The sequence below is a fragment of the Narcine bancroftii genome, chromosome 14, assembly GCF_036971445.1.
Source record: "Narcine bancroftii isolate sNarBan1 chromosome 14, sNarBan1.hap1, whole genome shotgun sequence".
Taxonomy (NCBI): domain Eukaryota; kingdom Metazoa; phylum Chordata; class Chondrichthyes; order Torpediniformes; family Narcinidae; genus Narcine; species Narcine bancroftii.
The window spans coordinates 46,596,875-46,623,318 of record NC_091482.1 but is presented as its reverse complement, the minus strand read 5'-3'; the positions used below and the strand labels follow the sequence as shown (position 1 = coordinate 46,623,318).

General features: G+C 36.4%; 1 protein-coding gene across 7 annotated transcripts in view; it reads left to right on the top strand.

Moving 5' to 3' along the window:
* sltm (SAFB-like, transcription modulator) overlaps positions 1-26,444 on the top strand; it is a 57,366-nt gene that overhangs the window by 3,278 nt on the left and 27,644 nt on the right. For 4 of the 7 annotated variants that reach the window (XM_069910283.1, XM_069910287.1, XM_069910282.1 and 1 more), the window contains exons 3-12: positions 535-599; positions 13,983-14,132; positions 16,458-16,517; positions 19,691-19,718; positions 21,036-21,507; positions 22,159-22,205; positions 22,839-22,969; positions 23,068-23,217; positions 23,988-24,103; positions 26,234-26,409. In XM_069910283.1, the coding sequence (XP_069766384.1) occupies positions 535-599; positions 13,983-14,132; positions 16,458-16,517; positions 19,691-19,718; positions 21,036-21,507; positions 22,159-22,205; positions 22,839-22,969; positions 23,068-23,217; positions 23,988-24,103; positions 26,234-26,409 (1,395 nt within the window). The remainder of the gene's footprint in view (positions 1-534; positions 600-13,982; positions 14,133-16,457; positions 16,518-19,690; positions 19,719-21,035; positions 21,508-22,158; positions 22,206-22,838; positions 22,970-23,067; positions 23,218-23,987; positions 24,104-26,233; positions 26,410-26,444) is intronic. The other 3 variants (XM_069910285.1, XM_069910286.1, XM_069910288.1) reach the window with 3 other exon arrangements.

The window sequence follows — 26,444 nt, the reverse complement described above, 5'->3', positions numbered from 1 at the left end:
TTCACTTGGTAAATTGTTTTAATTATACCGTTTGCATTTAAGGATAATGATCAGAGTTTAGACTATTTGGAAGAGAAAGGGTGTTGATTGTTGAGGGAAATTTTTGACTTTGCTTGTTAGTGAATTTTACGAACTTTGATTTTTATTTTCTTTTGTTCCACCAATGGTGGAACATTGGTTAGTTTAATTGTAATTAGGTTTAATTGTAATTATGTTTTTCAATGAAATTGAGAAGGTGATAAAATTCAGAGCTTCCACTCATTTTGATTTCAAAGAATCAGGCTGTTAATTTAAAACTTCTACTCTTCTGTCTAATAAAGCTATAACTGCCGCTTAGAAATTGTATAAAAATTCTTTTTAAATCAATTGAAATTACTTTCTTTGAAATGCTTGTCATTCATAAATGTATAATTTTGAATGTAAAAGCAGTCAAAATAAGTTTTTAAATTTCAAACCTGAACATTGCAAATGTATTTTACTTTGGATGCAACAGCTAGTTGGGATATTGGTTAAACTGTACTGTTTTATTTTAAGGTAAGAAGCAAGATACTGATGAAACTAGTGGTGATGTCAGCACAGAAGAGGATGGTAATAGCAAGGTTAGTAAGAGGTTGACCTTTTGTGTGTCTGGGAAAAAAAACAGTCCTATGGAAGCCAGCAACAAATGTGAACTTTCAGATGCCTAATTTTAAAGGTTTGTTCACAATTCATTTTAAGATGCAATGTAGAACATGAGAAATGTAAATTGGGAATGGGTCATCTGGGTTCTTGGGCCTCTTTGGGCATTTGGTTAGGTCATAGCTGATTGGTATCTCAGAATTCTCTTTTGTGTCCTTGTCAAAAGAATATCAACTTCAACTGTAACTAAAAAAAAATTCAAAGGCATTATCTACAGCTCTGTGGAAGAATTCTCCAGATATACCGGTAATTGAAGAAACTTTTCCTCCTCTCAACCTAAAATTTGAGACAACTTCCAAATTTTAAAATACAACTGGAGAAAACAACCTTTCTGCAATCATCCAATCAGTATCTCTTAGAATCTTTTGAGTCTTTATGAAATTTCTCATTTTCATATCTGCAAATGTTCTTTAGCCAATTTTTGTCTGTCCAGCATTAGTTAACTCTTATTCCTAGAAACTAGTGAAACAATGCTGCACTAGCTCCTTGGATACAGTGTCTAAAACTCCATGGAATGCTCCAATTAAGTTCTCATTAAATTTCTATAAAATCTCAGCAAGATTTTTGTGTTCCACCCCTTGCAGTAAAGACCATCATAGCTTGTCATCCTAATTTGCTGCTCAATCTTCATAATTACTTTGTTTGATGAACTTGCTCACTAGACCCATTTGCTGTCCACAGATTTCCAGTTTATTTTAAAGTATTAACCAAATTATTCTACCTGTTGATGTGAATCATGTGAAGAGCCTGACAGTTTATTTTATTTTATCCAAGATTTGTATATGTAGTTTCTTGTGCAGTTTACTTGAAAAGGGTTGAACTGCAATATTGTCAGATTCTTCATACCCTCTGATTACAAAGAGAAAAATATACATTTAAGTATTGTCTGTTGAAACTTTCTCAGATATGGTTTGGCAGTATACTGAAGAAGGCAGCTTTTCAGGAGTTTATTTTTACAGATATTATCAAGGTAGATTCTTGGGGAAAAAAATAGAGAGACTATGATAACTGGGGAGATAGTTTGACAAGCATCTGGTTTTTTTTCCCTCTGTAAATGTTTCCATTTCATTTTTTTCTTTTTTAAATATTTTATTTTTCACACCATAAACCACATTGACCAAGATACATGCATTTTCCTTTTCAAATATATAGTGTCATTTTCTCCCCCCCTCCTCCCATCCCACCCTCCCTACCCCCCCCCATTCATTTAAAGTACAAAATCTAAGATACATTAAACCAGTCAAACAATGTTGTCATTCAATAAAAATAAACAAGAAATTCCACTGAGTCAATTCTTTTAATTTCTTTCTCCTTTCGTTATTTTAGGTGGTAGATGTCCCCGTAGGTTTTCTCTATTGTGTTTCATGTATGGCTCCCATATCTGTTCAAATATTTCAATATTATTTCTTAAATTATATGTATTTTTTCTAATGGAATACATTTATTCATTTCTATATACCATTGTTGTATTCTCAAATTATCTTCTAATTTCCAGGTTGACATAATACATTTTTTTGCTACGGCTAGAGCTATCTTAACAAATCTTTTTTGTGCACCATCCAAATCAAGTCCAAATTCTTTGTTTTTTATGTTACTTAGGAGGAAGATCTCTGGATTTTTTTGGTATATTGTTTTCTGTAATTTTGTTTAATATCTGGTTTAGATCTTCCCAAAATTTTTCTACTTTCTCACATGTCCAGATTGCATGAATTGTTGTTCCCATTTTTTTTACAACGAAAACATCTGTCAGATACTGTTGGGTCCCATTTATTTAACTTTTGAGGTGTAATGTATAGCCTGTGTATCCAGTTATATTGTATCATACATAACCTCGTATTTATTGTATTTCTCATCGTTCCAGAGCATAACTTCTCCCATGTTTCCTTCTTTATCTTTATATTTAAATCTTGTTTCCATTTTTGTTTAGTTTTACCATTTGTTTCCTCATTCTTCTTTTCTTGCAGTTTAATATACATATTTGTTATAAATTTTTTGATTATCATTGTATCTGTAATCACATATTCAAAGTTACTTCCCTCTGGTAACCTCAAACTGCTTCCTAATTTGTCCTTCAAGTAGGATCTCAGTTGGGGGGAGTCACGTGATGGAGTAGTGGCCGGACGGTGAACTCCAGCCCTCTCCAGAAAAGTCGGGAAAAACAAGAGAAAACACAAAGGCACAGAAATAAAAGTTACAGAAAAGTGAGTATAAAGGTGGAAAGAAGATGGCGACAAAAAAAGAAAAGTCGAAAGCAACGGTAAGAAGAGAGGAAGAGAAGACAAAGGAGGAAAAAGGTGAAGGCCTTACCTGTCCGAAGAGGCCCGCTGCGGAGAGAGAAACCCGCTCCCTCAGGTCGGTAAATAATGGACTACAAAAATGGCTCGCAGAGCCGAGCAAAAGTGCGCAACCGCGCATGCGCGAAACTTCACGCATGCGCGATGCGAATGAAAAAAAACACACCGACGGGAGGGGGGACCAGCTGGGGAGTCGATCTCCACAGCCGGCAACGACAGCTGCAGAACACCTGCAGCAAGAAGAGACCACAGAAGACAATAGAAACAAGAAAGAAGAGGAGGAAAGGGCACCAAAGAAACAACAGATGGCCAACCCAGAGGAAGAAGAAGAGGAAGAGTATGGTGAAATAGAAGAAGAAAAGATAGGCAAGGTAAAGGATATACTTGCTCTTATTAAAGGATACATGGAGTCATTTAAAGAATGGCAAACACAGGAATTTAAGGATTTAAGAAAAAGAATAAACAACACAGAAGAGAAAATAATTAAAATGGAGATGACCTTAACAGAAATGGGAAAAAAAATGGACAAGATGGAAGAGCGGGCAGTAGCAGCAGAAATGGAGGTAGAAGACTTAAAAAAGAAATTGGAGAAATCTAATAAAAAAACTAAAGAGACACAAGAACTACTAGCTCAAAAAATAGATACAATGGAAAACCATAACAGAAGAAATAACATAAAGATAGTGGGCCTTAAGGAAGATGAAGAAGGCAAGAATATGAGGGAGTTTATAAAAGAGTGGATCCCTAAGACCCTAGGATGTCCAGAACTACAGCATGAAATGGAAATAGAAAGGGCACATAGAGTATTGGCCTCTAAACCACAACCACAACAAAAACCAAGATCTATTGTAGTAAAATTCCTAAGATATACTACAAGAGAAAAGGTACTGGAGAAGACAATGGAAAAAGTAAGAGAGGGCAACAAACCACTGGAGTATAAAGGGCAAAAAATCTTCATTTATCCAGATATAAGTTTTGAACTCCTAAAGAAGAGAAAAGAGTTCAATACAGCAAAGGCGATTTTATGGAAGAAAGGGTATAAATTTATACTAAAGCATCCAGCGGTATTGAAAATATTTATTCCAGGACAACAAAACAGACTATTCTCGGATCCAGAAGAAGCACGAAAATTTGCAGAACAATTACAAAAATAGACTGAGGGAGGAAGACGGGTAATGAGAGTTAAAATGATCACGACTGATATGTATGTGGGTAAAGACAAAAATAGACTGAGGGATGAAGACGGGGAATGAGAGTAAAAATGATCACGATTGATATGTATGCAGGTAAAGAGGTATAAGAGTGAATAGAGACAATGAGCATACATGAATGTATCTGTACTTAGAGGAAAATATAGATAGTATAGACAAGAATTAATAAGGGAAGGTAATGGAATAGAGAGAATAAGGAGGGAATTAAAAGAGGGACCTTTGTGACATATGAAAAGTGAAATCTTTTCTGGGGGAGGCGGGGTGGGGGGAAATAGCGGTCACTGCAAAATCAGTTGACGCTTGCGAGTGGATTCGCAAATCCAAATGGAGAGGGGAGATGTGGTTGTCCGACAAGGGATAAAGGACAACTCAGGAGGTGAAGGGGAGATTGGGGATAAATAAGATAGAAATAGGAGAATAAGGAAAATGTTAGATGTTGTAGGAATGTTGTCTTATAAAGAGTTGAAAATAAGAAAACAGAAATGGAAAAGGAGGAAAGGTAATGATGGAAAAACGGAAAGAGAAGATAAACAAAATATAAAAGGGCTACGCTGAACTATATGTCTTTAAATATTAATGAAATACATAACCAAATTAAAAGGAAGAAACTACCAAATTTAAATGAATAAATGTATTCCATTAGAAAAAATAACATATTGGTTAAGGATTGCCAGTATGTTTTCCTTTGCCGAGTACTACAAAACAATGCTAAGGTTTTCATCATCAACATGGGCGGCAGACCCAAGACTGTCTCTGTGGACCATCTCAAGGTGGCACACTTGGACATTGACCAACCAGTGCAGGTGGTACAACCCCACCGCAGGGGGTGTCCACTTTCACGACCAAACCTACCCTCAACTCAACAATCTAACCACCTCCAATACTCTGGTTCTGGGGTTGGGGGGGGGGTCATGTGGTAGATCATGCCACTTGGTTCTCGAACAGTCATTCAGGGGTTTGGACTCTTGTGGGAGCGGGTGCCCAGTGCATGATGGTTTGAGAGAAGTGGACTGGTAGCGTGAGGCTGGGCAGTTGTTTTTCCTCTCTCTGAGTTGGCAGGTCAACTCATGTTTTCAACATGGATAATGACATTTGAACTGAACTGCTGAATTATTAAACTTAATGTTTGAACTAAATTGTTAAACAATTAAACTCAGTGTTTGTACAACCAAAAAAAAAAGTAGGATCTCAGTTGGTAATATGCCAACACTGTATCTTGAGTTATATTATATTTATCCTTCATTTATTCAAAGGATAAGAATCTATTTCCTGAAAAACAATTTTCTATTTTTTGATCCCTTTTTTCTCCCATTCTCTAAAGGAAAGGTTATCTATTGTAAAAGGGAGTAACTGATTTTTGCGTCATTATTAGTTTTGGTAATTGGTAATTTGTTTTATTCCTTTCTACATGAATCTTCTTCCAAATATTGAGCAGATGATGTAATACTGGAGAACTCCTATGTGGTACCAATTTTTCATCCCATTTATATAATGTGTTCAGGTATCTTTTCCCCTATTTTATCTAGTTCTAATCTAGTCCAATCTGGCTTTTCCCTTGTTTGATAAAAATCTGATAGGTATCTTAATTGTGCAGCTCTATAATAATTTTTAAAGTTTGGCAGTTGTAAGCCTCCTTGTTTATACCATTCTGTTAATTTATCTAGTGCTATCCTCGGTTTCCCCCCTTTCCATAAAAATGTCCTTATTATTTTCTTTAACTCCTTGAAGAATTTCTCTGTCAAGTGTATTGGCAATGCCTGAAATAGGTATAATATCCTTGGGAAAATGTTCATTTTAATACAGTTTATCCTTCCTATTAGTGTTAGTGGTAAATCTTTCCAATGCTCTAAATCGCCCTGTAATTTTTTCATTAGTGGATAATAATTGAGTTTATATAGATGGCCGAAGTTTTTATTTATTTGTATACCTAGGTATCTTATTGCTTGGATTTGCCATCTGAATGGTGATTCCTTCTTAAATTTTGAGAAATCTGCATTATTCATTGGCATTGCTTCACTTTTATTTACGTTAATCTTGTAACCCGACACTTCTCCATATTCCTTCAATTTCTTATATAATTCTTTTATTGATAGTTCTGGTTCTGTTAAGTATACTATAACATCATCCGCAAATAAACTGATTTTATATTCCTTGTCTTTTATTTTTATCCCCTTTATATTATTTTCTGTTCTTATCAATTCTGCTAGTGGTTCTATAGCTAACGCGAACAATCCCTGCCTTGTTGATCTGCTTAAATTAAATTGCTTTGATATATATCCATATACTGTCACTTTCGCCAATGGCCCCTTATATAATGCTTTAATCCAATTAATATACTTCTCCGGTAAACTGAATTTTTGCAATACTTTGAATAAATAATTCCATTCTCCTCTGTCAAAGGCCTACTCTGCGTCTAAATCAACTGCTACTGTTGGCGCTTTACTCCCTTCTACTGCATGAATTAAGTTAATAAATTTACAAATATTGTCTGTTGTCTGTCTTTTTAATAAATCCAGTTTGGTCTAGATTTACCATTTTAGATACATAATCTGCTAATCTGTTTGCTAATAGTTTAGCTATTATCTTATAATCTGTGTTAAGTAATGATATTGGTCTATATGACGCTGGTGCGAGTGGATCTTTCCCTTGCTTTGGTATTACTGTAATTATTGCTGTTTTACATGAATCTGGTAAGCTTTGCGTTTTGTCATTCTGGTTGATTACTTCCAGGAGGGGAGGAATTAATAAATCTTTAAATGTTTTATAGAATTCTATTGGGAATCCATCCTCTCCTGGTGTTTTATTAATTGGTGGTTTTTTTATTATCTCTTGTATTTCTACTATTTCAAATGGTTCTGTTAATTTATTTTGTTCCTCTATTTGTAATTTTGGTAGTTCAATTTTAGTTAAAAATTCATCTATTTTGCCTTCTTTCCCTTCGTTTTCAGTTTGGTATAATTGTTCATAGAATTCTCTAAAGTTTTCATTAATCTCTGTTGGATTATATGTGATTTGTTTGTCTTTTTTCCTTGATGCCAATACCATTTTCTTAGCTTGTTCTGTCTTAAGCTGCCATGCTAGAATTTTGTGCGTTTTTTCTCCTAGTTCATAATATTTCTGTTTTGTCTTCATTATGTTCTTCTCCACCTTATATGTTTGTAGTGTTTCATATTTTATTTTTTATCTGCCAATTCTCTTCTTTTAGTTGTGTCTTCCTTCATTGCTAATTCTTTTTCTATATTTACTATTTCCCTTTCCAACTGCTCTGTTTCCTGATTGTAGTCCTTCTTCATCTTGGTTACATAACTTATTATTTGCCCTCTGATGAATGCTTTCATTGCATCCCATAGTATAAACTTATCTTTCACTGATTCTGTATTTATTTCAAAGTACATTTTAATTTGTCTTTCAATGAATTCTCTAAATTCCTGCCTTTTAAGTAGCATGGAGTTTAATCTCCATCTATACATTCTTGGAGGGATGTCCTCTAACTCTATTGTCAATATCAAGGTGAATGGTCCGATAATATTCTAGCTTTATATTCTGTTTTTCTTACTCTATCTTGCATACGAGCTGATAACAGAAATAGGTCTATTCTTGAGTATGTTTTATGTCTACCCGAATAATATGAATATTCCTTTTCCTTTGGGTGTTGTTTCCTCCATATATCCAAAAGTTGCTTTTCTTCCATCGATTTAATTATAAATTTGGTTACTTTGTTCTTTCTATTAATTTTTTTCCCAGTTTTATCCATATTTGAATCCAAATTAAGGTTGAAATCCCCTCCTATTAATATGTTCCCTTGCATATCTGCTATCTTCAAAAAAATATCTTGCATAAACTTTTGATCATCTTCGTTAGGTGAATATACATTGAGTAGATTCCAAAACTCCGAATATATCTGACATTTTACCATTACTTATCTCCCTGCTGGATCTATTATTTCCTCTTCTATTTTAATTGGTACCTTTTTACTGATTAATATAGCTACTCCTCTTGCTTTGAATTATACGACGCTGCTGTTACATGTCCTACCCAATCTCTTTAATTTCTTGTGCTCCATTTCAGTTAAATGTGTATCTTGCACAAATGCTATATCAATTTTTTCTTTTTTCAGTAAATTTAGCAGTTTCTTCCTTTTGATTTGGTTACGTATTCCATTAATATTTAAAGTCATATAGTTCAATGTAGCCATTTCATACTTTGTTTATCTTTCCTTTCCGTTTCCTCATCATCACCTTTCTTATCCATTTCTACTTTCTTGTTTTGAACACTTTATAAGACAACATTTCTAAAACATCAAACATTTTCCTTATTCTCCTATTTAAAACTTCTTTAACCCCATTCTCCCCTCCCCCTCCTGAGTTGCCCTTTATCCCTTGTTGGGCAAACACATCTCCCCTCTCCATTTGGATTTGCGAATTCACTCGCAAGCGTCAACTGATTTTGCAGTGACCGTAACTCCTCCCCCCCCCCCCCCCCGGAAAAGATTTCAATTTTCATATATAACAAAGGTCACTCTTTTAATTCCCTCCTTATTCCCTCTATTCCCTTTCATTCCCTTATTAATTCTTATCTATACTCTATATATTTTCCTCTAAATACGGATAAACACATGTATACACATACATATATATTACATAGTTCGTGGTCATTTTTACTCTCATTACATGTCTTCATCTCTCTGCTTGTTTTGTAGTTGTTCTGCAAATTTTCATGCTTCCTCTGGATCCGAGAATAGTCTGTTTTGTTGCCCTGGAATAACTATTTTAAGTACTGCTGGGTACTTTAACATAAATTTAGATCCTTTTTTCCATAGGATCGTTTTTGCTGTATTGAACTCCTTTCTCTTCAGGAGTTCAAAACTTATGTCTGGATAGAAAAAAAATTTTTGACCTTTGTATTCCAGTGGCTTTTTGTCTTCTCTTATTTTCTTCATTGCTTTCTCCAATATATTTTCTCTTGTTGTATATCTTAAGAATTTTACTAAAATGGATCTTGGTTTTTGCTGCGGTTGTGGTTTCGGGGCTAAAGTTCTATGTGCCCTCTCTATTTCCATTTCTTCCTGTAATTCTGGTCTTCCTAGGACCCTGGGGATCCAATCTTTTATAAATTCTCTCATCTTCCTGAAGGCCCACTATCTTTATATTATTTCTTCTATTATAGTTTTCCATTATATCTATCTTCTGAGCTAACAGCTCATGTGCCTCTTTAACATTTTTATTAGATTCTTCTAATTTCTCTTTTAAGTCCTCTACTTCCATTTCTACGATTATTTCTCGTTCTTCCACATTATCCACTCTTTTTCCTATCTCTGATATGATATGAAGAAACACATTTATTCATTTTTTCTTCTGCACTCTTAATTCTTTTTATCTCATTAAATTCTTTCACTGATTCCATATATTCTTTAAAAAAAGGTATATCCATTGTCCTGCCTTTCTCTTCTTCCATTTCTCTATGTTCTTCTTCTTCCTCTGGGTTGGCCATCTGTTGTTTCCTTGTTTTCTTTTTGCTCTCTTTCTTGTTGTCGTTATTTTCTATGTTCTGCTCCTGTTGCTGTGTTGCAGCTGTCACTCTCAGCTGTGGAGATCGACTCCGCAGCTGTTCCCCCCCTCCCGTCAGTGTTTTTTTTCCTGTGCATCGCGCATGCGCGACTCCTTGCGCATGCGCGGTTGCGCACTTTTACTCGGCTCCGCGAGCCATTTTTGTAGTCCCGAGCTCGGGACCTCCACTGACCTTGGGGAGCGGGCTTCTCTCTCCACGGCGGGCCTCCTCGGACAGGTAAGGCCTTCACCTTCTTCCGACGTTCTTTCATCTTCTCTTCTTCCCGTTGTTTTCGACTTTTCTCTCTTCGCTGCCATTTTCTTCTCACCTTTACTTTTACTTTGTTTTAATTTTTATTCTTGTACCTTTGTTTTGTGCGGTTTTTTTTTCAACTTTTCCGGAGAGGGCTGGAATTCCCTGACCGGCCACTACTCCATCACGTGACTCCCCCCAAGCATCTGGTCGAAGAGAAAATTGAAACTTTTTTTTTACATTTGTATATGCTCAAGATTCTTCTATTTTGCACGTTAGTTCGTGGTTAACTGAAATAGTGCTCTTTTGGTTAATTTTGATTGACATAATAGAGTAAAAGAAAGATTTTTGAATTGTATTTAGGAGAGTGCTCTGAGTGATTTGGACCAAACTGCAGTGGAAAAATAGTTGGACATGTGTAATTACAATATCATAACATTTACATTTCTCCACCAGAAATAAATTGGCTAAAAAACATTTGCATATATGAGTAAACTAATTAGAGGAGGATCAGTTTCAGTGGGATGGAAAAGTAAACTGCAATGAAAATTTACAGGCACACCATTTCTGCTGTTTCCATTGGGCCACCTTTATTCGGGATATTGACTGCTTTTCCACTGAAAACACTCATTCATCCCTGTGGATCAGAGCGTCTACCTTCTAATGGATGGAAGTTGTCCTTTTTCCACTGGTTAAATCATCATGCTGGCTCAGATGACGCCGGGGATATTAGTAGGGATAGAGGCTATCAATCCCCAGCGTCAAATGACGCTGGCATGCTTGTTTTCCTTTCCACTGGACCTTTAACCAGTTAATTCCCTGTTGATTCCTGGGACAAGGTGCCAGTGGAAAAGGGGCTTGTGTTTCACATTACTTCACATTATGTAGAATTTCATTGTTGTGCAATGGCAGTCAAGACATTCCTCCTTTGAATGAAAATAGTTTTCATTAACTAAATTTACTGTGATCTTTATAATGTCTTTCAAAACTTTATTGATTTAGGAATTGTGTTCCTGAACTAAAAATCTGGTCAGGTCACTCTGCTATTTAACAAGGATAGAAGAGAGGAAAACTGGCAACTTCAAGTTTGCCAGACTAAATGTTAAATAAAAATACCATTGCAATTGGGGTGACAGGATAACAATTTAAAAAAAAAACATCCTACAATTAAAAAGACTTCTTTAAAGGTTCATTTTTTTCAACGATTTGCTTGTATTGTGACATCTTGACGGTTGCTATTTACAAGATGAGCCAAGCAATCAGAATCAGCCTTTAGTGAAGTTACTGAGCACATGAACCAAACAAAAAAGCAATATTTGTTTATGAATGTCACATCTAACTATTGGTGTGCGAAGACTCTCAGGATGGTGTTACAGTAATGGCAGCGCTGCTGCTGTGGACCCAGAGTATCAGGGCCACAGTCTTTCAGTGCTCCAACATGGGGTCCTTCTGCCCTGCCGTTCCACATGAATGGGACCGGTGGCTTTTTAATTGGAGTCCAGATCCAAGATGGCGGTACCTATGTTTGGCAGCGCAGACTTTGAGTATTGCAGGCTCTAGTGAAGTAACGGATCAGTGCAGAATACCATTGCAGGAGAAGAAACCCGCACCTCTTCCTTCCCAGCTGGGAAGGAGACGCCTGGGAATGTATAGCAGTTGATGAAGCTGCAGCATTGCTCGGCAGCTGAAGGCCTTACATTGGGCTACTGGTGACTGGATTCCAGGAAACCAATATCAGGTTCAGGATTTGTGAAAGTGTGATGGCAAGCAGCGCTTACAAAGGATTTTGAGCACTGATAGCTCCCAAACACTTTGGGGGGTTTGGAACCAGGGGCTGAGTCAGGTGAATTTACTCTTGAGTAAAGGTAACTAAACAAAGGCATGAGCGAGAAGCTCACCAAAGTTGATTGAAAGGAGACCCCCAAGCAGGGATGATGGAAGAGTAGCAATGGCAGGAGTTTCAGGGCATAACTTGGAAGACGCAGGATCATTTAATCAGAAGTAAAAGAAGCATTCTAAAGGGAGGATGGTGCAATCATGGCTAGCCAGGGAAGTCAAAGCATCATTCCTATCAGGCCTCTAATTTACAGTCTTTTGCCTCTCCCTTGTTAAAGAGTGGAAATAAAGGGCCCCTTTATTGGTTGGCTGTTGGTGACTATTGGTGTTTTCTGCCACGTTGTGTATTATTTCAATAATTTGGAAGATTGAATTGGTAGCTTTATGGCAAGTTTGCGGATGAGACAAAGTTGGATAGAGGGAAAGTAGTTTGGAAGAAGTGGGGAGTTCCCAGAAGGATTTGCACAGGTTGGGAGAATGTGCAAAATAAAATGTCAGTTTTGGGTATACTGAATAGGGAAGTGTCTGGTCATGCACTTTGAAAATACAAGTAAAGGTTAACATGTAGGTTGAGTCAATAGCAAGGAAGGCAAATGCAATGTTAGCATTCATTTTGAGAGGGCTAGATTATAAACTGAAGGATGCAATGCTATGGCTTTATAAGGTGTTGGTCAGACTTATTGCGCACAACTTTGGTCCCCATAATCTAAGAAAGATTGTGCTGTTGTTGGACACTGTCCAGAAGAGGTTTATGAGAATGATCCTAGGGATGAGGATTAATGTTATGAGGAACATTTGATGGCTCTGGATTTGTATTTGTTCAAGTTTAGAAAGACTGGGGGGTGGGGGGGGGAGGGGGGTTAGGTCTAATGGAAACCTACCAAACAATTGAAAGGGCTGGATAGAGTGGATGTGGAGAAGATATTTCCAGTATTGGGTGAGTGATGGATAGGAGGGCACAGCCTCAGAGTAAAGGCACATTCCTTTAGAACAGAGATGAGGAATTTTATCAGCCAGAGTGTGGTGAATTTGTTACCACAGATGGCTATGAAAGCCATTAAAGAGGAGGTTGCTAGTTCTTGCTTAGTATGGATGTCTAACATTGTGTGGAGGAGGCAGGAGAATGGAGTTGAGATTGAGAAGTAAATATAAATCTGCCATAATGAACTGGCGCAGCTCACTTGATAGGCCGAGTGGTTCACCCTTGGACTATACAGGAGGCTGTATGGTTACAGAGGCAGCAGTGGGATTCACGGACACTCTTGTCTCTGAAGGAATTCTTTAGCTTCTCGTTCTTGTCTTGATAGTGGCACTGGACTAGTAGTGCCTCTTTGTGTGCCTTTACAGCACAAAGGAAAAATATGTGTACATTTTGTGCACATGACAAGGTATGAACTCTTGAATATTAATGGATACTGTGAATTCTTTGTGAATCCATTATATTAAAAAAAATCAGATTCACATTGTTAAATTCATGTGCATTATTGGTTGCCATTTGACTTTGCAAATTTGTTTAGAGATGAGAACTGGAGAATGCAAGGACAAAGATACAATTCTGATTATGATTAAAGTTTCACACATGGCTTCGATTGAACCATTGTTGAAAATTAATGGCAAATGGAAATTAACTTGCACAAGTACATCATTTAGATTGAACTTAAAGATAAAACAAATATTTTCTGCTGAGAACATGGTATTTTGAAATGTTGAAGATAAAACAAAGAAGATTCAATTGAGTATAAGCATTTTGAGGGTTGTTCTGTGTGAGGTGCTTTGAAGGATAAATGAATTTAGGTGAAGGGGAGGAACAAACAGATGGTGGAGCCAATTTCTCTGGCAGGAAATGCAAAGGGGGCAAAATAAAATTGTATCTCAACTGTTAGGAAAAATCAGTCAAGCCTGTGGATATTAAGACATTTTGTTCTTCAAAGACTGCATCATTTATGAGGTGAATGTATCAAGGAAATGAGTTGAACTGATGTTAATCAACTCTGATATCATTAAATGGTGGAGCAGCCTTGAGGGTGTTGGGTTAAGGTCACCTATTCCACTTAAAAGCATGAGAATTTTGAATGCTGTGTGTGAATAAAATGTTGATTGTACTGAAATTATCTAGGTCACCTTAAATTTTGTGGTGTTTAAAAGTATACATGTCTTGTAACAGATGGAAGCAGATATAGATGCAACACAGAATGATCAAGATGGACTTGAGGAGCAAAAAATCAGAGATAAAAATGAAGATTCATTCAGTGGACCTGTTGGTGCAGATAAATCTAGTGCTGAAGCTCTGGATGATGGGGAGCCAGAAGACCAGGTACAGGAATAGCTAACTTTCATAACATAGCTAATGCACTAATAATTCAGAGATAAACAAATTTCTGTTTGAAAAATTTTTTTTTAAATTTGCTTTTTCAGTGCTGATGTTATATCTAATAGAATGTGCATCAATTAATTCAAGTAACTGTGTGTGAAGAATTTCAACTTGTACATGTTCACTGTTTCTGTATATTCTAATATCAATGCACCATTCTCTTAAGAAAATGGATTTCTGTCTATTTTAACTGAATTTAGAATTGTGCAGTATCTATTGAAAACGGTAAATTATCCTCATCATTTGTGCTAAGAAAGTCGGCAACGTGCACTAGATTTTCAAGTTGCAAGTTGGTTCCAGAAGTTGCTGCTTTGGTTAATTTAAAAAAAACATTTTTCTCCTATTATGTTTTGATGATCAGTCTAACCTGTCTCTAGATTGGTTAGAATGATTTACGAGTCAATTTTGGTTCCAAGTGACATCTTGAGCTGGTTTTAGCTGAGAACTAAAATGCGGATGAAGTTGTAAATTAATTTATTGGACCTAATTGGTCTTGGGTGCAAAGCAGATGAGATAACCAAGTACTAGAGGAAGAATATAGTTTACTAAATTTCCAGTAATTTGGCACTATAATTTGTGGTTTTATTTAAAGGAGGCATGTTAAGTTGATAAGAGCAGACAGATTTAAAAAAAATACTTGTATTCAATTTGGAATGAATAAATTGGAATATTTCCTGAAATGTGAAGAACTTGATGTTCAGAAGTGCCCAAGGTTTGGGGTATTTGTCAACAAACTATAAAAAACTTTTGCTGTACATGAAAGACAATGATGTAAAGGTATACATTGGTAAATTGCTCATTGTTCAGATGTGTTCCCAGGAAAGTGCTTGGGATCAGTGCTAAAAAGAGTAATGAAAGTACATTACATAGAATGATATTACCGAGAGCACTGTTGTGCCAGAATATTTGTTTCTCTCTCCTCCCCACTGCTTTTTGCCAGAAACTAGGTATGAACCCTGCCCACATGCTACTAAAGCCTAGAACCTGGACAAAACTACTCCACTTTGTTGCTGTGCCAGGAGCTTGTCAAGAATTATTCATGACTGGGTATAGAACAGATGCCAGTGAGGGTGGATTCTGGGTAAACCAAGGCATTCTTTATCCTCTTTAGCTGCACAGCTCTTCCTAGCCCAGAGAATTCTTTCATAACAAACTTAGTGGTTGGCAAAATAAAACAAGTCGAACAAGGAATACAGATGATAGCATTTTCCATCTTGCCCCAAGAATACAAGAAGTCATAGGATCAAGCATTTTGTCTGCACGTGGAGCAGTTGCTCCCAGCAATGGGCCTTGTGTACTATGCCAAATAGGTTCATTCTTAAACCCCAGATCTTAATATTCAAGGACTGCACTATTATAGTCCTTGTAGATGGTCTTTTGGCATTGTGCCCTGGAGTGATTCGTTGCTGCTACAGTGCAAATTAAGGACGAGATTTTGGGTGAAGCTGCTTGTTTGCAGTTGGCCCATGATTTAAGAATATTCTATCTATGAATTTTCACTCTGACATGATTGATTGCTCATCTACTAAGCTTTGATTTGTCTGAATGATCAGCGCTCATTGTTAGCCATATGCAATTCAAATCCTAATGGAGTGGAGAGTGATCTTTGCAAATCCTCAGGGTGGGTATGAGGGAATGAGGGTTGAACCTCACCGATTTAAGAACAGTATCAGTCATCTTATAGTATGTTGAATCAGACTGGATGGTGAATTTATCAATCATGTATTCCTCTATTCCAAAATTCAATGCTTTAAAAATTGAAGTCCTTTCAAAGTATACCAGGTGATCCCAACCCTTTTGGAGGTCTTCCGATTAATTGGAACTTGGTATTCACAGCCTTCATTTTCAACAGTATTCTAAATAAGTGTTCTAAATAACCTGTCTATATATGATTTTATTCTACTTTTCAATCAGTTTTGAGGCAGAGATTTTTAAAACTTTGCCAGCTGCTTGTGTTAGGAAAGGCTGTTGGCACTGATTTTTGTATAAAATACCTTGTTCACAATATTACATATACATGTAGAATTGAATAACTGCAGGTAAAAGGGAATCCTCAATCAATATTGATGTGAAGTACTTGAAATGGTGTGTTGGAATTTCATGAGTTGCTGTTTGATTGTAACAGGCTTTAGTACCACAGTAATATTCTGTTACTGATTAAATTTAAGAGTGGACTTGGTCAGTTTTTAATCAAGATACATTTTGACAATGTATATGTTTTGAACAGTTTTGGATATGATTCAAAAGTAGTTCATATTGTTTACTCAGGCAGAGGAAGAAAATGAAGAACTTGTTCTTGAAGAAGTGGATGTCCTTTTGCCTGAAGAGGTTAGCACTTCTATTTGAGGGGTTTCCTGTTCGGTACAACAAAATTTTGTTCTCCAAAGTTTTGACTTGTTGGCACTGAACTATTAGTCACTTTTACATTTTACCCAAATGGTTTGGGGAGATGGACAGTAGATAAATGGCAGTGGATGGTGTTGATTGGGTATGGGCTTAGACCTTTTTATTCCAAAGCATGAGCATCACTGGCAAGATCAGAATTTACCAGCAATATGTATCTTTAATCCTCCTTATAGTCATAGGGTGTGGAAGTTCCATTGACCCACCCTGTTGCACAAACCAAAATACCCCAATCACTTGTCAGCATTTGGTCCTCATCTCTCTAAACCTATCCATGTATCTGTCAAAATGTTTCTTAAATGTGGCAATATTGTCTATCTCAGCTATGTCTCTTGACAGCTTGGTCCATATATCCACCACTCTCTTGTGTTTAAAAATAAAGTCACCCCTCTGGTTCCTTTTTAAATCTCTCCCCCTCACCTTAAACCTATGATCTCTGTTTTTTGATCCCTCTACACTGGGCAAAAACCTGACCTATTCTTTTTATGATTTTGTACACTTCTATGAGATTACCCTCATCCTCCTATGCTCCAACGAAGCCTGTTCAATCTCTCTAAACCTGAGCCCCTCAGAGTCCAGGCAACATCTTTTCTACATCTTCTCCAGCTGCACAGCATTTTTTCTATAGCCCAGTGACTAATATGTGAGCTTTGATGATACATTTGGAGAGTATTTTTCCAGGATAGGATGGTGTGTGGACTTAAATAAGAAATTTTAATGTTCCCATGTATCTGTTGTGTATGAAGGTTATAGTTTGAGAAATATTGCTAAAGAAGCAAGTAGTAGGATAGAAAATAAATTAATAAATATCCATTGATTTTCTCTAGATATTCCAGGACTAGAAGTGGGCAATTAAGCATTATTTTGTACAAAAGATTTTTGGAATAGAGCTTGGGAAGTCATTTAAAATATTTCTGGAGAAGTGACAGTTTGGGATACAATAACATGGTTATCCCTTTAAAAGGCAATGAGATAAGAACAGTGTTAGACAATGGATGCAAATATAAATAAATCTAATTGGATATGATACAAACGTTGAAGACGATATAAATTGAGCAAGACCCTTGTGTGTGTATAGGTTCAGCTTGAGTAATCACCTTGAATTCCAGCAGAATTCATTAATGATCAAGAATGATCCTTGAGAGATACCTTTGTGTCTATTGCCTTCACAGTACAGTATTAACTAACTCGTGTCTTCCTCATTGGCTATTGCAAAAAAATGAGTAGCAGGAGGAACTCAGCAAGTCAGAGACCATCCATGAATAGACGTGGTCAGAAAACATTTCCAGTTGTGACCCTTTATTGAGATGAGGGATTCACTTGCTGATCTACAAGAAGGGACATGATATTGTTAATCATGAAGAAGAAGAATTTGTTTAAAATATGTCATGGCCATGAGAATTGTGCAAATTGTAATTTTTGCATGATTTAGATTTGTTAGAGGAAACAAGCTTTGAAATAGCCCAGTATTTTTAACAAAAGTTGAAATGTTAATTGCTTTTAGTATCTAATCTTTGAACATATTTTCAGTTACTGGCATTGAACATTTTGTTGCCATTTGTTTTGAATTGAAAGAAAGCTGTTTGGGACATTACATATTTTGAAAACATTAATTGGAAATGGAGTTCAATGTTGGCTCCTTGCAAGTTCGTAAAAGTTTGTTAATGGGATAAAGAAATGGTTTTGAATAGAACTCTGATTTTTGAGTACTAATGCTTTTTTGCTTGATTTATGATTTCACAAGTGCTGAGCATATTCTCATAGCATTGTATAATTAGACTGGACAACAAAAACTTTGCTTCCTGAATACTTCTGGGTGTATTATTTTTTTTAAATTTATTGCTGATCACGAAAATGACTTTTCCTTGCACAGTTTTTAGATAAAACCTATTTTTGTGATTTCCTGTCCTAAACTTAAGTCAACTTCAAGCATGAAATGCAACATCATTGAAAGCTCATTTTTTGCGTTTGTACTTGGGCGTCTTCCCTACTGATCTTGGTGCAGTCAATGACAAACACAGTGAAAGGTTTCACCAGACATTTCAATCATGGAAAAGCGGTATCAGAGCGGTATTGTTGGACATTGACACGAGAGGCATCAGATGCTGAGTACATACAAAAATCAGCGGCAAAACATTTTTTGGTCAGTTGAACTAACTCAATGTGTCAACATTATGCAATTAAACATGCTAAATTTAATAAAAGTTAATGTTTCTCCAACTTCTGATGTGATAAAGCGAATCTGAAATTTTTTAGCTTGAAGTTGTCTATCATAATTCCCAATTTCTTTTCAGGAAGCAAATCTTTTGAATATACAGGCAGTCCCTGGGTTAAATACAAATTGTGTTACCTAGCTCTGCCTTTAACCTGAATTTGTATTTAAGTCGGAACCAGTACATATGGTTCTTATTTAATGTCAGTCAAATTGTTTATCTTTGTATATAGTATATCATTTTACTTTTACATGCATATAAAACACTTCCCATACACTAAAACATCTTAAACATGATAATGAAGTATGTAATAATAGTATTTTTAATAGCACTTTAAGGCCGAGCGGCAGTCATTTTCTGGGGCGTCGCAATGGTGCATGCTGCTTCTCCCTTCCCTCGGTGGTGCAATCACGTTTTAAGGCTGAGCAGCGACAATTTTTGTGAGGGCGTCAGTGGCACCTGTTGCTGCAGCTTCCCCCCCTTCCCCCAGCCGCTACTTGTCTGCTCACCCACCTGCTCCTTTGCCCAGACCATGTGGGGCGTACTTTCACTGTGGATAGGTGTCACTAGCCACCTGACAATCGATTGGGCATTGAGCCAATGAAAAGCAAGCTCTGCTCGAACCGGAAGTAGACATAATTCTCCTTCCTGCTGACTTGTCAGTTTGAAACTGCAGGTTGGTTTTTGGTTTTCAACCCAGGGACTGCCTGTAAATTGTTGTCCAGTGTTATTCTTTCGGTGTTATCAGACGATTTGCAAGATGTTCTTTGTCCCAGTGGGACAAACTTTGGATTTGTTCACTTTATTTCATAATATTATTTTCACAAGTATGAAAAGGCAATTTCATGTTTTTTTTTAAAAAAATGTCTTAAACTGGTATTTCAGGAAGCCGAAGAGGATGAGAATGAAAAAGGTATGTTGTGGTCACCACACCCTTTGCAAAGTTTGTATATTTTTTTTTAATTTGTCTTGATTTGTCTGTATCATGAGTAGATGAAGGTTGGAAAGCCATTACAAGGCACTAGAAGTTGCATAAAAAGGAATTAATTTATTTTCTGGAAATTTTCAATTTAAAAAAAAATCCAATTGTGACTTGTAAAAAGGTGCAAAGCTAGACTTGCCAGTTATTGTAGTGCATGTATGAATATGCACAACACAAACTGAGACAATTATTTCCTTTTTTCATTAATTTTTAATCTGCTTAATTTAACTCCAGTAAAACTTAGTGCATTCTTTTCTCATCATAATTTAGCTGATAGTCGCATTCATATTAAACAGATGGGATAAAGCTAGGTTGAGGTTTTCCCCTTGATGTTTGAGCAAATTGTTTTCTCAAGGAATTTAACTTTTATTTCTTCAAATTGTCCTGCAGTTGTCTGAAATTTTGTTTGTTTTCATGCTTAAGCAAATGCATGGTTCTTTCAATTGATTGTGATATGCATTTCTTTTACTTGCACTACTAGAATTGGTAGGCTAGAATCTGGAAAGTAGAAATTCTGATTTTTGTAAACCAAGTTGGTACAATAAATCAAAATAGAGGAAAAACCTATGAACTTTGATCTGCTTTGGAACTGTGGAGGACTCAACAGAATACAGATGTAACTTTTGGGGGAAAAAAAACTGTTGAAGACTGTCACCGACTGCTGTGTCATTAGATGGGAAATGAAAAATGACGTTGATCTTGCTGAAGATTTTCATCCTGATCATTTTGGCGTCCATATTGGGTGATAAGAAGATGGACAGATGAATTCTGTGAGATCTGGTAATAGTGTGGAATTATTTTGAAGATGGTTGATGCCCTTCAGAATCTGGAAGAACACAGTGGACAGCATAGCTTGCATGGACATCACATTAATTTTGCTTGAAATATGATCAAGTCGAAGATGTTGGTGAACATTTACCCTTTTTGAAGTACTGAATGCAAACGGAAACAAACCTGGTTGGAAAAAAGACAGATCGCATCTAAGAAAGGATTGCAATTGGGATTCGTGCACCAAAGAATAGCTCCTAAGGATGTTTATATTGCCATGGAAAAAAATTGTATTAAAGGTATAGCACTTATCAACTTTGTCACTGAAGAATTCAGATTTACATGCACCTTGTAGTTTTCTAACCTTCTCATTTTAGGTAAATGTATTTTTTGATATCAATGATAAGGTCACCTACTAGGTAAACGTTTTGACATTTTAAACCTGTATTTTGCCATGTTTATTCCTGTTAAATCCCTCAGATGTAGATGATATAGATGACGGTTCTCGTGAAGTGTCTAAATTTCTGTCTTCAGAGCAAGGCCTTGCAGAGGCTCAGCAAACAATTCAAGATGAAACTGAACCTAATGCATCTCTGAAAGAAATGGATGATGACAATATATCAGTCACTATCCAAGCAGAAGATGCCATTACATTGGACTTCGATGGTGATGATCTCTTGGAAACAGGTAAAACACTGAAAATTCCAGAATGTGAGAATAAAACCATTGCTGAAAAGGAGTCCCAGTCCCAGGACGACAAGAAGGGAGAAGTCAAAAATGATGGAAAGAAAGAAAAACTCTATAAGGAGGGAAGAAAGGAGGAGGGAACTAAAGCAGAGTCAGCGAAGAAAGAGACCAGAGAAGGGTCCAGAAAGGCTGAAGCTGGAGAGAAAGAGAAAGATTCTTCAAAGAAAGGCCCCTCATCTTCTGGGGCATCCAATCAAGCAAAGAGGTTTGTTTTTCTATGTCAATTTATGATACTGAGTACCAACAGTAAGATCAGTCTGCAGTTGTGAGCAATCATGGTTTTTAACCGAACAGTATATTGCAGTTCATTTTAAAAGGCTCTGCGTGATTTTTGTAGAGGAAGTCTGACTTTAACTTTTAGTTACTCTTATTTTTATTCTCCACTCAGTTAGGTGTTTTTGTCAATTTTTTGTTGCAAATTTACATGATTTTTTTTTTAAAGTCTTGAATTGATCCTGAACAATCAGCACATTTGTGTGAAAATTTTACTATCAAGTGAGGAGAATTCTTGCATATGGAATCAAATCACCACTCCTGATTACTGGAGAAGATTATGATTTGCTCACTGACTAGAATTGGCACATTCAGCTTTGGAAAATCGATGCAAGAGTCAATTTTGGAAACATTCAGTTCAAATGTAGGCCTTGTTGGTTTTTGGTAAATTTATGGCCAAATATTCTTCATAATTTAAATTTGACTGTAATCTTTTAGTTTTGATTCTTTCTAAGGGAATATTTGTGTTCTTTTGTGATTGAATACTTCCAGAACTACTTTGGGGGAAAAGGTACTTCCACTTTTTAAAAAAAAAAGTTTGAATTACTCTTTCCTTTATTCTAACATTATTTTGTGTTCATAGTTCAAGTAAGGATTCGAAAGATAAGACTGCATCTAAAGATGAAAAAGGTAAGACCAGAGTAACCCAGCAGTACTTATTTCCAAAATTTTCACATTGATGTTACCTTAATGTTTGAATGCTAAGTGAGAGACTATAATTTGAGCTGATCTAGACTCTTGAAACAAATGGACATTATTCTTGTCTAAAAGAATGAACATCAGAAATGGAAGAACGGATGTGAGCGTTTGAAGCTGCTTCAGATTAGTGCTTGAAAGGTGCAAGGCTGTGGTGGGATTTGAAAGTGAGGGTGAGAAGTCTAATAATGATATGGCTTGCATTTGAGCTATTATTTAATTTAGACATGCAACATGGTAACGGGTCCTTTTGGCCCACAACCCCATGCTGCCCAATTACACCCAATTGACCTACAACCCCCAAAACGTTTTGAATGGTGGGAGGAAACCAGAGCAGCTGGAGGAAGCCTACGCAAACACAAATAAACTCTTGACAGCGCCAGATTTGAACTCCGGTTGCCGGCACTGTAATAGCATTGCGCTAACCGTGACGCCCTTGTGGATCAGTGAGCACGTAGTTGATAGATGAATGTGATCTGCAGTTTTATAAATATTTTAAAAGCCGTATACTTGGAGTATTCCAACATCTTAACATTATGATAATTTTATTTGTGATCCATATCTTAGGAGGTGGTAATAGCAGCTCTGCAATCAGTAGTGGCAGTATGAGCAGCTCTTCCAAGAACCTATGGATTAGTGGCTTGTCTTCAAATACAAAAGCAGCTGATCTAAAAAATCTTTTTAGTAAATATGGCAAGGTATGTACTAGTCTTACTATTTTGCTATTAAGATTAAAATAATTTATTTTAAAATCGTGTAAATATGAATCAAGATGTGTATTTACATTTTGTAATAGGTTATGAGTGCCAAAGTAGTAACCAATGCAAGAAGTCCTGGTGCTCGATGTTATGGATTTGTAACCATGTCTTCAAGTGCAGAAGTGATTCGTTGTATATCTCACCTTCATCGCACAGAGCTAGACGGACAGCAGATTTCTGTTGAAAAAGTAATTATTAACGATGTTTTTTTGCCAATGCATTAACTAATAAAGTGTCACCGATTTTCTTGATTCTGAATCCTCTCATGGTGATCTTTCACAAAAAGAATAATCGGTACTTGAAAAATGTGATGATCGTGTACAGTCGTAAATAGTATAGCTGATGGGTCAATGGGGAATAATAACAAACATTTTACAAAAACCATGTGGTGAGGAGTGTTAGTGTAATTAATGCACTAAACTAAAACCAGAGGAGTAGTAATTCAAATGATTTGTATGTAGAAGGGTGGATTTCTTTTGATTGTACTGGAGTAATTTAAAAAATTTCAAAACAAGGGACGAAGAATTTCCTAAAAGCAGTGAGTTGCTCTCATCTTTTAAACAAGCTCGTACTATGAGTTGATATCCCAAATAAAGACTTCTCTGGCAGGGTTTTGCAGCATCCCAGGCTGGGTGGCTTTCAAACAATATAAATGTTTGAATATCAGAATTAATTACAAATTACAAACATCTGTGTTTTTGGGGGGTGGGGGTGGAAAAAGCTCGATGTTGTTAGTCAAAATCATTCAAGACTGATCTCTTCGTGACTTTGTTTTAAGATGCCTTTTGTCACTGAGAAAAGCAAAGATCTTTAGGACAGCATGCATGACTCTGAAGTTCCGTGGTGCAACTGAGAATTTTATCTCGTCCTAAAATTATAGTAGCTTTTCCTTCTTGACTGAAGTGATTGCATTTTAATCTTTTCCTAAACTAATTCCATTTTTCATTTGTCTATTCAGGTTAAAAATGATCCCTTTAAAAAAGAATCCACAACAAAAGATGGGACTGGGAAGACGAGTTCAAGCAGAAGTAGTAGTGATAAAAAGAGTTCAACTAGTGGAAAGGCCAGTAGCAAGTAAGTAACATCTTTTAGCATAATCTCACTTTTTTCTTAGCAGTTTCCTCATGTAATCCCTTTGATTCCCACAAATTCTCTCCACTCTTCAAAGTATTGTCAGCTTTGATATTAATTCACTTTCTAAATTGTACATGGGTGTTATTTTTCATATCTGAGCCCAATCAGTGAATTTGCCACTGAAATATCAGAGTCAAGCTTGACTCAAAGCAAACATTTCGATTGGAATTGCTGGTGAGCAATAATAATCGACTTTTTTTCATTCACCTCAATCAATTTCATATCATCCAATTATGTGGCGATATATGCCAGCTGAGATCAATTAGTCTTGTACTTATTTAGACAATCCTGTTTATCTGCACATCATTGACAAGTAGCACAGCTTAATTGCTTTTAAAATTTAATTGGATTAGAAGCTCCACTAATCTGTCCTGGACAATTTTGTTTTATCTTTGATTTTTAAGAAGAGTTAAGATTTGTAAGAGGAGTAAGAATCCGAAACATCAACTGTAAAGTAGATGTGATGAGGATAATTTAGTTTGTGGTTTGCTCGATTTTTGTAGGGCATTCAATTTCTCAGGAACCCAGTGGCATTTTCAGATTTTGATCTGGCCATTTGGGCAGAAAGTGGTGGTATAATTTGCATATCTTGCACGCTCCTTGCCCACAAAGTTTGAGCCAGAATTAAATGCTGTTGGTAGAGTTTGTATTCAGAGGGAAACCAGATTAAATGTCTTCAAAGAGTTACAGTTATAGCTTGAAGCCTTCTACTTCCTTTGTTTTCGGAATTAAATTTGGGTATGCCCATTTTCAGATTATAGTTCATGGATCATGGTCGGTCACTGCAGAGTTATTTGTAGGGCGGCACAATTAGCTTAGCAGTTGGCACAATGCTGTTGCCACACCAGCAATTGGGCCAAGTATTCAAATCCTGCCCTATCTTTAAGGAGTTTGTACATTTTTCCTGTTCTGCGTGGGTTTTCCTGAGGGCTCAGGTTTCTTCCCACCCTTCAAAACTTAGCAGTCATTTGGGTGTAATTGGATGGAAAGGGTTTGTGGGCTGAAAGAGCCTGTTACCGTGCTGTATGTCTAAATTAAAAAAAAAATTAAATTGGTTATTAAAAATTAAACCATGGTACACGACAGCACAGAAACAGCCTTTCAGTCCTTCTACGCTGTGCCTAGCTAATTTTCTGCATAGTCCACTGACCAGTGTCTGGACTATATTCTTCCATACCCCTCCTGTCCATGTACCTGTCCAAATTTTCTTTGAATGTCAAAATTGAGCCTGCATTAGTCAATTCAGCCGGCTGCTTCTTCCAAACTCCCAACACTCTGTATGAAGCTACCCTGAATGTTCTCTTTAAATATTACCCTTAACATGCGTAATCTTACCTAACCTAAGTGGAAAAATCACATAATTTTGTATTCCTCTTTCAAATCTCCCCCTCTTTCTCCAAGGAATAAAATTCTGACCTGTTTAATTCTGATCAGTTCTTCAAGTCCTGGAAACATCCTCGTAAATTTCCTCTCCACTCTTTCAATCTTATTGATATCTTTCCTGCAGTTAGGTGACAAAAACTGCACACGATACTCCATATTTGGCCTCACAAATTTCTTGTACAATTTCACTATGGCATCCCAATTCCAGTACTTTGATTTATGGGCCATTATGCCAAAAGCTCTTTTTATATTCCTATCCACCTGTGACGCCACTTTCAGGAAATTGTGTATCTGTATTCCCAGATTCCTTTGTTCTACCGCACTCGTCATTTCTCTACAGTTTACAGTGTATGACCTACCTTGATTGTTCACATTTAAATTCCATCTGTTCTTTCGCAGCCAGTTTATCAGGCTGGTCCAGATTCCTCTGCAATCTTTGAAAGCCTTCATCACTGTCCAGGACCCCTCCAATCTTTGTGTCTATTGTCTTTTTTAACTTCACTGCCACTGACCACAGCAGTATCACGGGAAATTTTTAATCTAATCCTATTACTTATTATCCTATTATTTAATGGTCTCATTCTGTTCAACTTATTTTTTTATTGTAACATAATTTTAGAAAATTTTTAAATTATGAGTGAGTCTATTAATGTTTAGGATTTAACTTGTTTTAACCTAAATGTTAAGGACCCAGATTTCTTCTAAAAAAGACGATAAGAAAACAGACAAACCTGGGGAAAGAAAGGAAAACAAGGATGGGTCAAGCTCCACAAAGAAACCAGAAAGTAAAAAGGATGAGAAGGAAAGCACCATGAGTATTAGCCATGGCCATTCCAAAAAAATGGATGAGAAGAGGCGAAAGAGTATGTATCTTTATATGTGGTGTGAATTACTTCAA